The sequence below is a fragment of the Cherax quadricarinatus genome, chromosome 31 (genome assembly GCF_038502225.1).
Source record: "Cherax quadricarinatus isolate ZL_2023a chromosome 31, ASM3850222v1, whole genome shotgun sequence".
NCBI classification, from domain to species: domain Eukaryota; kingdom Metazoa; phylum Arthropoda; class Malacostraca; order Decapoda; family Parastacidae; genus Cherax; species Cherax quadricarinatus.
Window position 1 is genome coordinate 20,570,378 of NC_091322.1, and position 16,088 is coordinate 20,586,465.

At 41.9% G+C, this 16,088-nt stretch overlaps 2 protein-coding genes across 4 annotated transcripts in view; one reads left to right on the forward strand and one right to left on the reverse strand.

Moving 5' to 3' along the window:
* Positions 1–16,088, forward strand: part of Rab39 (RAS oncogene family member Rab39) — a 552,594-nt gene that overhangs the window by 339,250 nt on the left and 197,256 nt on the right. The gene's annotated exons all lie outside the window — the stretch shown is intronic.
* LOC128696337 (RNA cytidine acetyltransferase) overlaps positions 1–16,088 on the reverse strand; it is a gene marked incomplete at its 5' end in the record, with an annotated part of 179,451 nt that overhangs the window by 25,883 nt on the left and 137,480 nt on the right. The window contains 1 exon segment of the mRNA XM_070090239.1: positions 13,005–13,234. Within this exon segment, the coding sequence (XP_069946340.1) occupies positions 13,005–13,234 (230 nt within the window).

Here is a 16,088-nt window from a genome sequence, read left to right on the forward strand (position 1 = left end):
AAAACCCAGAGGGGTGTGTATATACTCTATGCTTGAACATGTATGTGTAGTGTGACCTAATCGTAAGTAGAAGTAGCAAGACGTACCTGAAACCTTGCATGTTCATGAGACATCCGACCATCGTGTAAAACAATTACAGGCTGCTGTTTTACACTCACTTGGCAGGACGGTAGTACCTCATGAACATCAAAATGGTATACAATACCGACAGGTTGTTAGGTAAGACACATATGCAACAGTTAGACAACTTTATTCCGAAACGTTTCGCCTACACAGTAGGCTTCTTCAGTCGAATACAGAAAGTAGGCAGGAACAGTAGAGATGTGAAGACGATGTAATCAGTCCATCACCCTTAAAGACTTTAAGGGTGATGGACTGATTACATCGTCTTCACATCTCTACTGTTCCTGCCTACTTTCTGTATTCGACTGAAGAAGCCTACTGTGTAGGCGAAACGTTTCGGAATAAAGTTGTCTAACTGTTGCATATGTGTCTTACCTAACAACGGTAGTACCTCCCTGGGCGGTTGCTGTCTACCAATCTACTACCTACAACTATATTATTATTAACCCTCTGACTGTTTCGGTCGTATATATACGTCTTACGCATCACTGTTTCTGACGTACAGTGGATCCCTGAGTTTCGGCAGCATCAACTTTCGTGAAATTCGACTTTCGGCAAGTTTTTTCGGCAAAATTTGGCCTCAAGTTTCGTGATTAGACTCATGATTCGGCGACCGCCCGTCACCGCGCACACAAAGCCAGTCTCCCACGCCATTCACGCTCAGTGCGCCATTGTTTACCAACACATGACCGTCACCCCTCGGGTTCATACGTAATACAGTGGACCTCCGAGTTTCGGCAGCCTTGACTTTCGCGAAATTCAACCTTCGGCGAGTTTTTTGGGAAAAATTTGGCTTCGAGTTTCGTGAAAAAACTTGTGTTTCAGTGACCGTCCGGTACAGGTCCGCCCTTCACCGCGCACACAAAGCCAGTCTCCCATGCCATTCATGCTCAGTGTGCCATTGTTTACCAACACGTGACCATCACCCCGCGGGTTCATACAATACATTTCATAATAATCCATTGTTTTTTGTGCTTGCAACTGCTAACTAAGTCATCATGGACCCAAGGAAAGCTAGTGCAAGCCCTTTGGTAAATAAAGTGAGTGACAGGGATGTGGAAGAGTTGGTGGAGGACCACAGGGAAGAGCTAACCACTGATGAACTGCAAGAGCTTCAACTGGAACAGCATCAGACCACAGCCGAGGAACTTGCTTCAGAGGAGGAGGAAGAGGGAGTAGATGAGGTGCCTTCTTCAGTGATTAAGGACATGTGTGGAATGTGGCATGAGTTGCAAAGTTTTGTTGAAAAGTATCACCCTGACCGAGCTGAAACAAGCCGTATCTGCAACATGTACAATGACAGTGTTGTGTCCCACTTCAGGGAAATCTTAAAGAAATGCCAGAAAAAGACCTTTCTGGATAGATACTTTGTGCACCAGGGGTCCAGTGACTCTCAAGTTGTTCCCAGTGGCATTAAAAGAAGAAGGGAAGTAACCCCAGAAAAGGACTTGCTACCTAAAGTCCTAATGGAAGGAGATTCTCCTTCCAAACAATAGTGTACACCTTCTTCCTATCACCTCCTCCCGTCTTCCATCCACCCAGAAGTCTTCAGTAAAGGTAAGTGTAATGTTAGTATTATTTATTTTAAATGCATGTACTTGATTTCTGATTGTTTTCATTATGTAAATCTTTATTTAATTTGAAAAAAAAAAATTATTTTAATATTTTTGGGTGTCTGGAACGGATTAATTTTATTTCCACTATTTCTTATGGGGAAAATGGTTTCGAGTTTCGTGAATTTCGACCTTCGGCAGGCTCTCTGAAACGGATTAATCACGAAACTCATGGGTCCACTGAAATCCATTGTTTTTTGTGATTGCAAATGCTAAATAAGTCACCATGGGCCCAAGGAAAGCTAGTGCAAGCCCTTTGGTAAAGAAAGCGAAGAACACGATCCAGAGGGATTTTGAAGGGTTTGAGGCAGACCCTGACCCTGCTGACCCTCTGCCTGTTGTGGAAGGTGTTGTGGCATTGGGCAAGTCCATGGGGTTGGAGGTAAGTGACGGGGATGTGGAAGAGTTGGTGGAGGACCACAGGGAAGAGCTAACCACTGACGAACTGCAAGAGCTTCAACTGGAACAGAATCAGACCACAGCCGTGGAACTTGCTTTAGAGGAGGAGGAAAAGAGAGTGAAGGAGGTGCCTTCTTCGGTGATTAAGGACATGTGTTCAAAGTGGAAGGAGTTGCAAAGTTTTGTTGAAAAGTATCACCCTGACCAAGCTGAAACAAGCCATATCTGCAACATGTTCAGTGACAAAACCTTGTCCCACTTCAGGCAAATCATAAAGAAATGCCAGAAACAGACCTCTCTGGACAGATATTTTGTGCGACAGGGGTCCAGTGACTCTCAAGTTGTTCCCAGTGGCATTAAAAGAAGAAGGGAAGTAACCCCAGAAAAGGACTTGCTACCTGAAGTCCTAATGGAAGGAGATTCTCCTTCCAAACAATAGTGTACACCTTCTTCCTTTCCTTTCCTCCCGTCTTCCATCCACCCAGAAGTCTTCAGTAAAGGTAAGTGTAATGTTATTATTATTTTTTATATGCATGTACTTGATTTCTGATTGTATTCAGTATGTAAATCTTTATTTAATTTGAAACAAAATATTTTATTTTAATATTTTTGGGTGTCTGGAACAGATTAATTTCATTTCCATTATTTCTTATGGGGAAAATGGTTTCGAGTTTCGTGAATTTCGACTTTCGGCAGGCTCTCTGCAACAGATTAATCATGAAACTCGGGGGTCCACTGTATTTATGCGCGTAAATTCTAGCAGCTTCAAATCAAGTGGGAGAAAGCTGGTAGGCCCACATGTGAGAGAATGTGATCAGTGTGCACCACATAAAAAAAAATCCTGCAGCACACAGTGTGTAATGAGAAAAAAAAAGCTCTGACCATTTTTTTGGATTAACCCTTTCAGGGTCCGTCCCGTATATCTACGGCTTTACATTCAGGGTCCAAACCATAGATCTACGCCAAAATTCTAGCGGTGTCAAATTTAGCGCGAGAAGGCTGCTAGGCCTACATCTGAGAAAATGGGTCTAGGTGGTCAGTGTGCACACTATAGAAAAAATCTGGACGCCCGCATGGCATTGTGGGAACGCCGGCAAAGTAACTTTGTTCATCGTGCCTGGCGGCAAGGAAGCTCTCACTCCCCACTCACTCTCTTGGTCAATTCTGACTCTCCTCTTCACAATTTACAGTTCTAAGACTGATGGAAGTGGAGCTGAAGAGGAATTATATGGTTTTGAACCATATGGTACCATTGTGCCATATGGTACAATGGTGTCATGTCATACAATGGTATCACATGGTACAATGTACCATATGGTACAATGGTACCATATGGTACAATGTACCATATAGTACATTGTACCATATGGTACATTATACCATACAGTACAGGGTACAGGGACCCTAATGGATACAAGTCTGTCTGACTTTTTTGGGTTATCCTAGGGTCTCCAAACATATGCTGCTAAGTATGATATTCTATGTAACTTTATTTGTGTATACCTAAATAAACTTACTTATGATGCCACATGCGCTTGAGTAAGTTTATACAGGTGTATAGAAATAAAATTACATAGATTATCATACATAGCAGCATACGTGTAAAATCCTAGGATAACCCAAAAAAGTCAGGGTGACTTATTTCCATAGGGATCCCTGTATCTGTACCATATGGTGTCCTGAACTGTATGGTACCCTGTACCATATGGTACCCTGTACCATATGGTACCCTGCACAATATGGTACCCTGCACAATATGGTACCCTGTACTGCATGGTACCATATACTAGTACAATGTACCATATGGTGCCCTGTAACATATGATACCGTGTACCATATGGTCAATAGGTGTTGGTGGCATGAGACACCAGCCAAGACTGAGTGAGTGGCGACACAAGCTAGCTACTGACTCCGCAGTTTCCAAGACAAAGTGCTTTGTCATCCACCTCAAGGAACATGTCGAGTTCCTGTACATTTGTAAATATATAATAGAACATTATTAATAGACAACATTTTTGCATATTTTTGTTGTAAACAACTATTGTAAACAAAATAATGATGATTCAGGGATTCAGGGAAACCGGCTATTTTATATAACCGGACTTGAGTCCTGGAAATGTGAAGTACAATGCCTGCACTCTAAAGAAGGGGTTTGGAATATTGGCAATTTGGAGGGATATATTGTGTACTTTTACACATAAATACTTCTAAACTGCTGTATTCTGAGCACCTCTGCAAAAAGTGATTATGTGTGAGTGAAGTGAAAGTGTTGAATGATGATGAAAGCATTTTCTTTTTGGGGATTTTCTTTCCTTTTGGGTCACCCTGCCTCGGTAGGAGACGGCTGACTTGTTGGGGGGAAAAAAAAACGTATTATTGTAATAATAATAATAATTATTAATATTATTATTATAGGTAGTAGGTTGGTAGACAGCAACCACCCAGGGAGGTACTACCGTCCTGCTAAGTGAGTGTAAAACGAAAGCCTGTAATTGTTTTACATGATGGTAGGATTGCTGGTGTCCATTTTTCTGTCTCATAAACATGCAAGGTCTCAGGTATGTCTTGCTATTTCTACTTACACTTAGGTCACACTACACATACATGTACAAGCATATATGTATATGCATACCCCTCTGGGTTTTCTTCTATTTTTCTTACTAGTTCTTGTTCTTGTTTATTTCCTCTTACCTCCATGGGGAAGTGGAACAGAATTCTTCCTCCGTAAGCCATGCGTGTTGTAAGAGGCAACTAAAATGCCGGGAGCAAGGGGCTAGTAACCTCTTCTCCTGTATATATTACTAAATGTAAAAGGAGAAACTTTCGTTTTTCCTTTTGGGCCACCCCGCCTCGGTGGGATACGGCCGGTGTGTTGAAAGAAGAAAGAAAGAATATTATTATTATTAATTTAGGGCATTGGAGCACAGAACCACTGTATAGCACTTTGTCTGGATTTTTTGGGTTATCCTAGGTAATTTATAATATGTATGATAACTTGACTAACGTGTACCAGTGAGAGAGAGAGAGAGAGAAAGAGAGAAAGAGAGAGAGAGAGAGAGAGAGAGAGAGAGAGAGAGAGAGAGAGAGAGAGAGAGAGAGAGAGAGAGAGACAGAGAGAGAGAGAGAGAGAGCAGAGACAGAGAGACAGAGACAGAGACAGAGAGAGAGAGAGAGAGAGAGAGAGAGAGAGAGACAGAGACAGAGAGACAGAGACAGAGACAGAGACAGACAGACAGAGAGAGAGAGAGACAGAGATACAGACAGAGAGAGACAGAGAGAGAGAGAGAGGGAGGCAGAGAGAGAGACAGAGAGAGAGAGACAGAGAGAGAGCAGAGAGAGAGAGAGAGAGAGAGAGAGAGAGAGAGAGAGAGAGAGAGAGAGAGAGAGAGAGAGAGAGAGAGAGAGAGACAGAGAGAGACAGAGAGAGAGAGACAGAGAGAGAGACAGAGAGAGACAGAGAGAGAGAGACAGAGAGAGACAGAGAGAGAGAGACAGAGAAAGAGAGAGAGAGAAAGAGAGAGAGAGAAAGAGACAGAGATAGAGATATAGAGATAGAAATAGAGAGATAGAGACAGAGAGATAGAGAAAGAGATAAAGAGATAGAGAGAGATAAAGAGAGAGAGAGAGATAAAGAGATAGAGAGATATAAAGAGATAGAGAGACATACAGATAGAGAGATACAGATAGAGAGATACAGATAGAGAGATACAGATAGAGATACAGATAGAGAGCTACAGATAGAGAGAGAGATACAGATAGAGACAGCTATATTCAGTCAGCCAGTCAGCAAATCACCCACCCACCCAAGGGCCAGCCAGCCGGCAGGATACATATTACACATGTTCCAGAGTTGTTTCTCTTTACTTAGGGTATAGGTTATAGGACATTCTGGCAGGATGACACTACCAGTGGTATTCTCCCATTCCACTGTGTCGACAATACTTAAAGATAACAGTAACATATGGTACTGTATGAGATGTAAAATTTACAATACAGTTCACTCCCATGTATACATATTATACAGTACATAAATAATTAAAATGTATCAATAGAAGTAAATTATGGTAAAAAGAATGAAATAATGATTGTACATTACATTACAGTACTATGTACTAGGTTTGACATTATGCCCTACCCAGTATGTCGGCAATTTTCAAAGGTTCGACTTGCGTCCATTTTGACTTATGACTGGTTGGTCAGAACCAAGCTTGGTCGTAAGTCAGATGGTACCTGTATATACTGCCAAAACAGTCAAAGGGTTAAGGCCAGCAAAGGCTGGTTCAAAAATTTCAAGAAGCGAAGTGGCATACACAGTGCTGTAAGGCATGGTGAAAAATTCGTGCATGAATTCAAGGAGTACGTAGAGGCTGAAGGATTCCTCCCCCAACAAGTCTTCAATTGTGATGAAAAAGGCCTCTTTTTGAAAAAAATGCCAAAGAGGACTTACATCACACAGTAGGAAAAGGCACTGCCAGGACACAAGCCTATGAAAAACAGGCTAACTCTCTTTCTACGGTAATGCTAGTGGGGATTTCAAAGTGAAGCCTTTACTGGTGTATCACTCTGAAAATCCCAGAGTGCTCAAGAAAAACAATGTCATCAAGAGTAAACTGTGTGTGATGTGGAAGGCTAACAATAAGGCATGGGTCACTAGGGAAATTTTCCTTGATTGGTTCAATGAAGTGTTTGGCCTGAGTGTGAAGAAATACCTCCTGGATAATAAATTGCCACTCAAGTGCCTCCTGGTAATGGACAATGTTCCTGCTCATCCTCCAGACTTGGTTGACCAATTGTTGGAGGAATTTAGTTTCATCACAATGAAGCTCTTGCCCCCTAATACCGCTCCTCTCATCCGGCCCATGGACCAGCAGATCATTTCAAACTTCAAAAAACTGTACACCAAAGCAATGTTTCAAAGGTGCTTTGACGTGACCTCGGACACTGAATTGACCCTAAGAGAGTTCTGGAAGGATCACTTCAATATCCTCAACTGCATAACCCTTATAGGTAAGGCTTGGCAGGGAGTGACTTCCAGGACGATGAACTCTGCTTGGAGAAAGGGATTGGGGCTGACCCTGTCGACCCTACACCTGTTGTGGAATGTATTGTGGCATTGGGGAATTCCATGGGGTTGAATGTGAGTGGCCAGGATGTGGAAGAGTTGGTGGAGGACCACAGTGAAGAGCTAACCACTGAAGAGCTGCAAGAGCTTCATCTGGAACAGCAACAGACCACAGCTAAGGAAATTGCTTCACAGGAGGAGGAAGAGAGAGGGAAGAAGGTGCCTTCTTCAAAGATTAAGGACATTTGTGCAAAGTGGAGTGAGATGCAAACGTTTGTGGAGGAACATCACCCTAACAAACCTGTAATAGGCCGTGTCTGCGACATGTTCAATGCCTTATCCCATATTAGGCAAATTTTAAAGACGTCAGAAATAGAGCTCTCGGGAAAAATTTTTTGAGCGACAGGGGTCCAGTGACTCTCAAGCTGGTCCTAGTGCCATAAAAAAAAAAAGAAGGGAAGTAACCCCGGATAAGGACTCGGTACCTAGTCTTTATGGAAGGGATTCTCCTTCCAAACAATAGTAACTTCTCCTCCCTCTTCCCTCCTCCCGTCTTCCATACACCAACAAGAGTTTTCAATAAAGGTAAGTGTGATGTTATTATTGCTTTATATTGATTTGTCATTCTTTTCTGTATGTAAATCTATATTTAATCTCTAAAAAACTATTTTTTGTTAATACTTTTGGATGTCTGGAACAGATTAATTGGATTTACACTATTTCTTATGGGGAAACTGGTTTTGGTTTTCATCAGACTCTCTGGAATGGATTGATCACAAAAACAAAGGGTCCATTGTATATAACTTCTATGTTCTGACAATTACAATTTGTAGTAGTTTTTGTGATTTCATAGCCAGTCTTTGTTCTGACACTAATACGTATTAGGTACTGAAATAGTACTTAGTCACAAACACAGTGACAGGTGAACATTTTCACCTACTTTAGTCACATACTACTGTCCAGAAATATATACATATTGTTTATAGGTCCCAACAATGTTTTGAACATGAGGGAGTATATAATAACAATAATACTAATAATGTTTCCTTGAAGCATGGCGTAAGACGAGTGTCACTCCACTGCTGACAGTGCAGTGATGTTTGATGATCGTGCACTGCCTTGCCTTTGTTTTCACTGTTACACATAAACATGTCTGTCTATTTGTCTATCTATCTGTCTGTCTGTCTGTCTAGCTCTGTTTATCTATTTCCACTTATCTTTCTGTCTCTCTGTCTGCCTGTGTCTCTTTCTGTCTCAGAGAGAGCGTGGCTCATGAACCAACAGGTATTACACATGATGCAGAGATGCAAAGTAGTCACGTCTGATTCCTGAACAAGAGAAAATGCATATTACTTGCCAGTCATGCTTATTATGCATTAGATCTACAAGCACAGTATAGCATTTTGTCTGGATTTTTTGGGTTATCCTAGGTAATTTACACTATGTATAACTGTATTTATGTGTACCTTTGAGATAGAGACAGACAGGGTCAGAGAAAGAGATAGACAGGAATAGACAGAGGCAGATACAGACAAACAGATGGAGACAGAGGCAGCCAATCAGCCAGCCTGCTGAACACGCATTACATGTTCCAGAATTGTTTCTTTTTAATTAAGGCAGAGTTTATAGAACATTCTGGCAGGATGACACTACCAGTGATACCAAAATTGAAAGGGTGTTGCACACATGTAGTACATGGGTTATTATCAAGATTTTTTATATTTCCTCGACCACTTGTGGCCACATCCACCTCCAAGCCACTAAACTCAGGGTCGACATCACTTTCCTCTTAACCCTTTGACTGTTTACGCCGTATAAATACGTCTTACGTGCCACTGTTTCTGACGTATTTATACGCATAAATTCTAGCGGCTTCAAATCAAGCGGGAAAGGCCTGGTAGGCCTACATGAGAGAGAATGGGTCTCAGTGGTCGGTGTGCACCCTGCGAAAAAAATCTGGGACTCAGCGGTGCATTGTGGGAATGCCATCTTGGTAGTCCATTTTCACCATGCCTCGCGGTAAGAAGTTCCTCACTCCTTGGCGGATTGGAGGTCTTTTGTTCCCAAGTGATAGCTCTAACAGCGATGAAAATGTCAGTGACAGTGAATTCCAGGGTTTTGAAGTGAGTGTGACCGAAAAAAGTGCCCAGGATAATGTAATTAGTGATGAAAACCCAGATGACCCACACCACAACCTTCCACCTCTGGTGCTGGGCCGGCTTGTTCACATTCACCTGTACCAGGACGAAAGAGAAAACTATTTGGTCGTGTACAACACCCAGATGTTAGCAGTGAATGTGATAGTGATTTCAAGGTCATTGAAAGCAGTTCTAGTTGTGACAGTGAGGGTGAATATTCCCCAGTGAAGCGGCAGTATGTACGACGTAGCATGAGGTCTGGTAGTGTTTCATATGCTGTTCCAAGGGGAAGGAGAAACTCTGAGAGCATATCCCATGGCCCTACACCACGACCTGATAGTGAAGATGACAATATTGTTATGATGGGTATGAATGATGTGAGAGAGGGAGCAGGCAGTGGTGGTGATAGTGATGGTGGCATGACCCTTGTGGCACTAACAGCTGGCCACGCTACTACCCACGCTGCTGACTGCACAACAACAACCAGCCTCACCCGACCCCACACTCCCACAACCTACACAACCACAACCTGCACAACCACAACCACGTTACAATATCCAGAACCCACCAGCAGACCGCATCTGGGATTGGCAGGAAGGTGACGAGTTTGTTCCCAGTCCCCATGACTTTGATGAAACATAAAGTGGAATAAAGCCATTATGTCCACTTGGGAACAATGCTAGTGAACTGGAATGCTTTGAGTTATTCTTTGATGAACCCCTGATGGACATCATTGTCAGGGAAAGCAACACATACTATGAATACACCATGGCAATTACAATTCTCTCACCAAGATCACAGCTACACCAGTGGAAGGAGACAACTGTGGCAGAGATGTACCTGTTTTTTGCCACAATAATGCTTATGCCACATGTGTATAAGCACACTGTCACCACATACTGGGCAACAGAACGCCTGATTTCATCTCCAGGTTTTAGTGACATTATAGGTGTCAATCGTTTCCTGATACTGTTACGTATGTTACACTTTTCAGACAAAACCAGGCCTGACGGAACCGACAGGTTACATAAGATCAGAAATGTGTTTATGTACATGAAACAAAAGTGCTGCATGTATTTTTATCCCTTCAGGAAGCTTGTTATTGATGAGCCCTCGATTTTATTCAAAGGAAGACTCTCATTCAAGCAATATATACCAAGCAAGAGGAAACGCTTTGGTATAAAGTTATTTGTACTGTGTGATTGCAGAAGTGGTCTAGTTTTGGATATCATTGTGTACACTGGCAGTAATACTTTGAGAGATACCATGAAGTTATTGGGTATCTCTGGTGATGTGGTTAGAACAATGATGGAACCATATCTTGGTAAGGGGCATATGTTCTTTACTGATAACTGGTACACAAGCCCCTTACTCAGTGATTTCTTGCGAGTGAACTTGACAGACGTGTGTGGCACAGTGCGTGGTAATCGTAAACATATGCCAAGGTTCAACGGTGGCACTCGCAGAGGTGAGGTGCAAGCCTTTGCTGCCAATGACATCATGGCATTTCGGTGGCATGACAAACGTGATGTCACATTGCTGACATCAGTTCACTGAAACGAAATGGCACACAGTGGCAGGCACAACAGAGAGACCAATGAACCCATTCTAAAGCCTGCAGCTGTCATGGACTACAACATCAATATGCGCTTAGTGGACAAATGTGACATGCAGATTGGGTTTGCTGATTGTGTACGCAAGAGTTATAAGTGGTATGTAAAACTTTTTTTCCATCTTGTTGATATCTCTATGCTAAATGCTTATAACATATACAAGTTGAAGACCAACAAAACACCAAAATATGGTGAATTTTGTTTGTCAGTAATCAGACAAATACAGTGGACCCCCGCTTAACGATCACTTCCCAATGCGACCAATTATGTAAGTGTATTTATGTAAGTGCGTTTGTACGTGTATGTTTGGGGGTCTGAAATGGACTAACCTACTTCACAATATTCCTTATGGGAACAAATTCGGTCAGTACTGGCACCTGAACATACTTCTGGAATGAAAAAATATCGTTAACCGGGGGTCCACTGTAATCGCAAAGTACCAAGGAGCAACACCTGCAATAGACCAGCGCCCACGAAATTACCAACACACGCCATCTCGTTTCAGGCCTGGTGATCACTACCCCATACAACTGCCTCCTACTACTGCCAAGAAAAATGCTCAGAAGAGGTGTTATGTATGTACACATACCACAAAACGCCCACAAACACGCAAGACACTCGTTTTATGTGTGAGGAGTGTCAAGTGCCACTCTGCATATACCCATGTTTCAAAGAGTTCCACAAGCTGCAGCAGTTCTAGGAAAATGTTCAGTGACTGTACATATGTATATATATATTGGAACAATAGTAATAAACATTGTTTTGTATTGTTTGTTTGTGTAAGCAAATTGTATACACAAACTAATAGTGATAAAGTTTGTTCAGTTATTGTGTTGTAAACAATGAGTGTATATTTGAACAATGCACCTTACTTTGGTCTCACAGGCCACATAAGTTACTTGGAAAAGAAAAATACTGGAAAATACAAGAAACTTTTGAATTAGGGTAAATAAAAGAATACCAGGTGGGCGGCAGTCGTCGCTGTTGCCGTACGCACCTCACTTTTTGCCAACTTTGCGGCTCTATATCTCGGTAAGTACTGAAGGCAAAAAATTTTTTTAGGTTTAAAACACTCAGAAAAATAATCCTAACATTTTCATAAGAAAAAAATAATTTTTTTTTTTCCGAATATTTTTGCGACATAGAATGAGTTTCAGAAAGGGGCCTGCGACAGTCAAAGGGTTAAAAGGGGAGTGTTAAATACTACATGACATCAGTGAATACTTGGTATTTGCCGCTCTGTTTGCTCTAGCTGGTGCTCCCACAAGGTACTAAGTGGTCCCAGATTTTTTTAATACTGCACACACCGAGTGTTAAGACCCATTCTATGCTGACCAGGCATCTCAAGCCAATTGTGCCAATTTTGGAGGCAGAAAAAATAAAACGTAGATCTGCATTTGGAGCACTAGCGGTAAGAATGTAGATATATGTTTGGAGAGTTAAGGAGTTAAGCACACACTGTATAACCTACAAAACTTGTTATGTTACATATACAATATACAGAACTATATGTTTTTTATTTTTTATTAACACATTGGCAGTTTCCCACCAAGGCAGGATGACCCGAAAAAGAGGAAACACTTATCATCATTCACTCCCTCACTGTCTTGCCAGAGGTGCACCTACACTACAGTTAAAAACTGCAAAATCAACACCCCTCCTTCAGAGAGAGACATTGTACCTCCTACTTTGCTCACACTCCAACCACATGTCAAGTCATAAAAAACATTTGTCTCCACTCTCCACTGTCTCCACACTCAGGCATGCTTGCTGGAAGTCCAAGCCCCTCACACACAAAACCTCCTTTACCCCCTCCCTCCAACCTTTACTAGGCCGACCCCTACCCTGCCTTCCTTCCACTACAGATTTATACACTCTCCAAGTCATTCTATTTTGTTCCAGCCTCTCTAAATGTCCAAACCACCTCAACAACAGTATGTGTATGCAGCAATATACTATATACAATTTGTATTAATAGGTACCATTAAGGTTCTTATGGCATGTTGATATGAAACTATACACATGTACTCAATACACAAAGAACACTATCACATACCTTTTGCAGTGACTGTGTTGGAATGAGCTTGAATAACCTCAAGAGCTAATATGGGAGAGAGATCACTCAGTGGGCCCCCAAGAAGAGAAAGAAATCTTCTTAGGAACTCTTGTGAAGATTTATCAACCCAGGAACTTCTCTTGGCACTATAGTCACTTACACCTTCATTGTCTTCAAGAGGATGAACCATAACACAGTTGTGCTCACCTGTTATCTTATTAACCACCTGGCTGTTAATAAATATTACATAATATTAGGTAGGTTTAAAATATGGTATATAAATGTGGCAAGTTCATAAATGGGACACAAGTGCAATATTAGGATATTTTCTTGAGGAAATGTTTCACTCATAAGAAACAACTCTGTTTACATCTCCTCCATGCATGCTCACTGGGGTTACCTCTAACGTCTACTTAAGACACTGCTAAGGACAACAGCAACCTTCAGTACAGCCTAGCTAGAAACACCTACCATCAGTAGTACTCAAAATCATGGAAGAAGTAGATGAAGATCTGAAGGAGAATATTTAAAGTGTAGAGCATAAGAGTGGGACACTTTAACCCCTAAACGGTCCAAACATATATATACGTTCTTACGCGTAGCACCCCAAACGTATATATTTTTTTTTTTTTTATTATCACACCGGCCGATTCCCACCAAGGCAGGGTGGCCCGAAAAAGAAAAATTTTCACCATCATTCACTCCATCACTGTCTTGCCAGAAGGGTGCTTTACACTACAGTTTTTAAACTGCAACATTAACACCCCTCCTTCAGAGTGCAGGCACTGTACTTCCCATCTCCAGGACTCAAGTCCGGCCTGCCGGTTTCCCTGAATCCCTTCATAAATGTTACTTTGCTCACACTCCAACAGCACGTCAAGTATTAAAAACCATTTGTCTCCATTCACTCCTATCAAACACGCTCACGCATGCCTGCTGGAAGTCCAAGCCCCTCGCACACAAAACCTCCTTTACCCCCTCCCTCCAACCCTTCCTAGGCCGACCCCTACCCCGCCTTCCTTCCACTACAGACTGATACACTCTTGAAGTCATTCTGTTTCGCTCCATTCTCTCTACATGTCCGAACCACCTCAACAACCCTTCCTCAGCCCTCTGGACAACAGTTTTGGTAATCCCGCACCTCCTCCTAACTTTCAAACTACGAATTCTCTGCATTATATTCACACCACACATTGCCCTCAGACATGACATCTCCACTGCCTCCAGCCTTCTCCTCGCTGCAACATTCATCACCCACGCTTCACACCCATATAAGAGCGTTGGTAAAACTATACTCTCATACATTCCCCTCTTTGCCTCCAAGGACAAAGTTCTTTGTCTCCACAGACTCCTAAGTGCACCACTCACTCTTTTTCCCTCATCAATTCTATGATTCACCTCATCTTTCATAGACCCATCCGCTGACACGTCCACTCCCAAATATCTGAATACGTTCACCTCCTCCATACTCTCTCCCTCCAATCTGATATTCAATCTTTCGTCACCTAATCTTTTTGTTATCCTCATAACCTTACTCTTTCCTGTATTCACCTTTAATTTTCTTCTTTTGCACACCCTACCAAATTCATCCACCAATCTCTGCAACTTCTCTTCAGAATCTCCCAAGAGCACAGTGTCATCAGCAAAGAGCAGCTGTGACAACTCCCACTTTGTGTGTGATTCTTTATCTTTTAACTCCACGCCTCTTGCCAAGACCCTCGCATTTACTTCTCTTACAACCCCATCTATAAATATATTAAACAACCACGGTGACATCACACATCCTTGTCTAAGGCCTACTTTTACTGGGAAAAAATTTCCCTCTTTCCTACATACTCTAACTTGAGCCTCACTATCCTCGTAAAAACTCTTCACTGCTTTCAGTAACCTACCTCCTACACCATACACTTGCAACATCTGCCACATTGCCCCCCTATCCACCCTGTCATACGCCTTTTCCAAATCCATAAATGCCACAAAGACCTCTTTAGCCTTATCTAAATACTGTTCACTTATATGTTTCACTGTAAACACCTGGTCCACACACCCCCTACCTTTCCTAAAGCCTCCTTGTTCATCTGCTATCCTATTCTCCGTCTTACTCTTAATTCTTTCAATTATAACTCTACCATACACTTTACCAGGTACACTCAACAGACTTATCCCCCTATAATTTTTGCACTCTCTTTTATCCCCTTTGCCTTTATACAAAGGAACTATGCATGCTCTCTGCCAATCCCTAGGTACCTTACCCTCTTCCATACATTTATTAAATAATTGCACCAACCACTCCAAAACTATATCCCCACCTGCTTTTAACATTTCTATCTTTATCCCATCAATCCCGGCTGCCTTACCCCCTTTCATTTTACCTACTGCCTCACGAACTTCCCCCACACTCACAACTGGCTCTTCCTCACTCCTACAAGATGTTATTCCTCCTTGCCCTATACACGAAATCACAGCTTCCCTATCTTCATCAACATTTAACAATTCCTCAAAATATTCCTTCCATCTTCCCAATACCTCTAACTCTCCATTTAATAACTCTCCTCTCCTATTTTTAACTGACAAATCCATTTGTTCTCTAGGCTTTCTTAACTTGTTAATCTCACTCCAAAACTTTTTCTTATTTTCAACAAAATTTGTTGATAACATCTCACCCACTCTCTCATTTGCTCTCTTTTTACATTGCTTCACCACTCTCTTAACTTCTCTCTTTTTCTCCATATACTCTTCCCTCCTTGCATCACTTCTACTTTGTAAAAACTTCTCATATGCTAACTTTTTCTCCCTTACTACTCTCTTTACATCATCATTCCACCAATCGCTCCTCTTCCCTCCTGCACCCACTTTCCTGTAACCACAAACTTCTGCTGAACACTCTAACACTACATTTTTAAACCTACCCCATACCTCTTCGACCCCATTGCCTATGCTCTCATTAGCCCATCTATCCTCCAATAGCTGTTTATATCTTACCCTAACTGCCTCCTCTTTTAGTTTATAAACCTTCACCTCTCTCTTCCCTGATGCTTCTATTCTCCTTGTATCCCATCTACCTTTTACTCTCAGTGTAGCTAC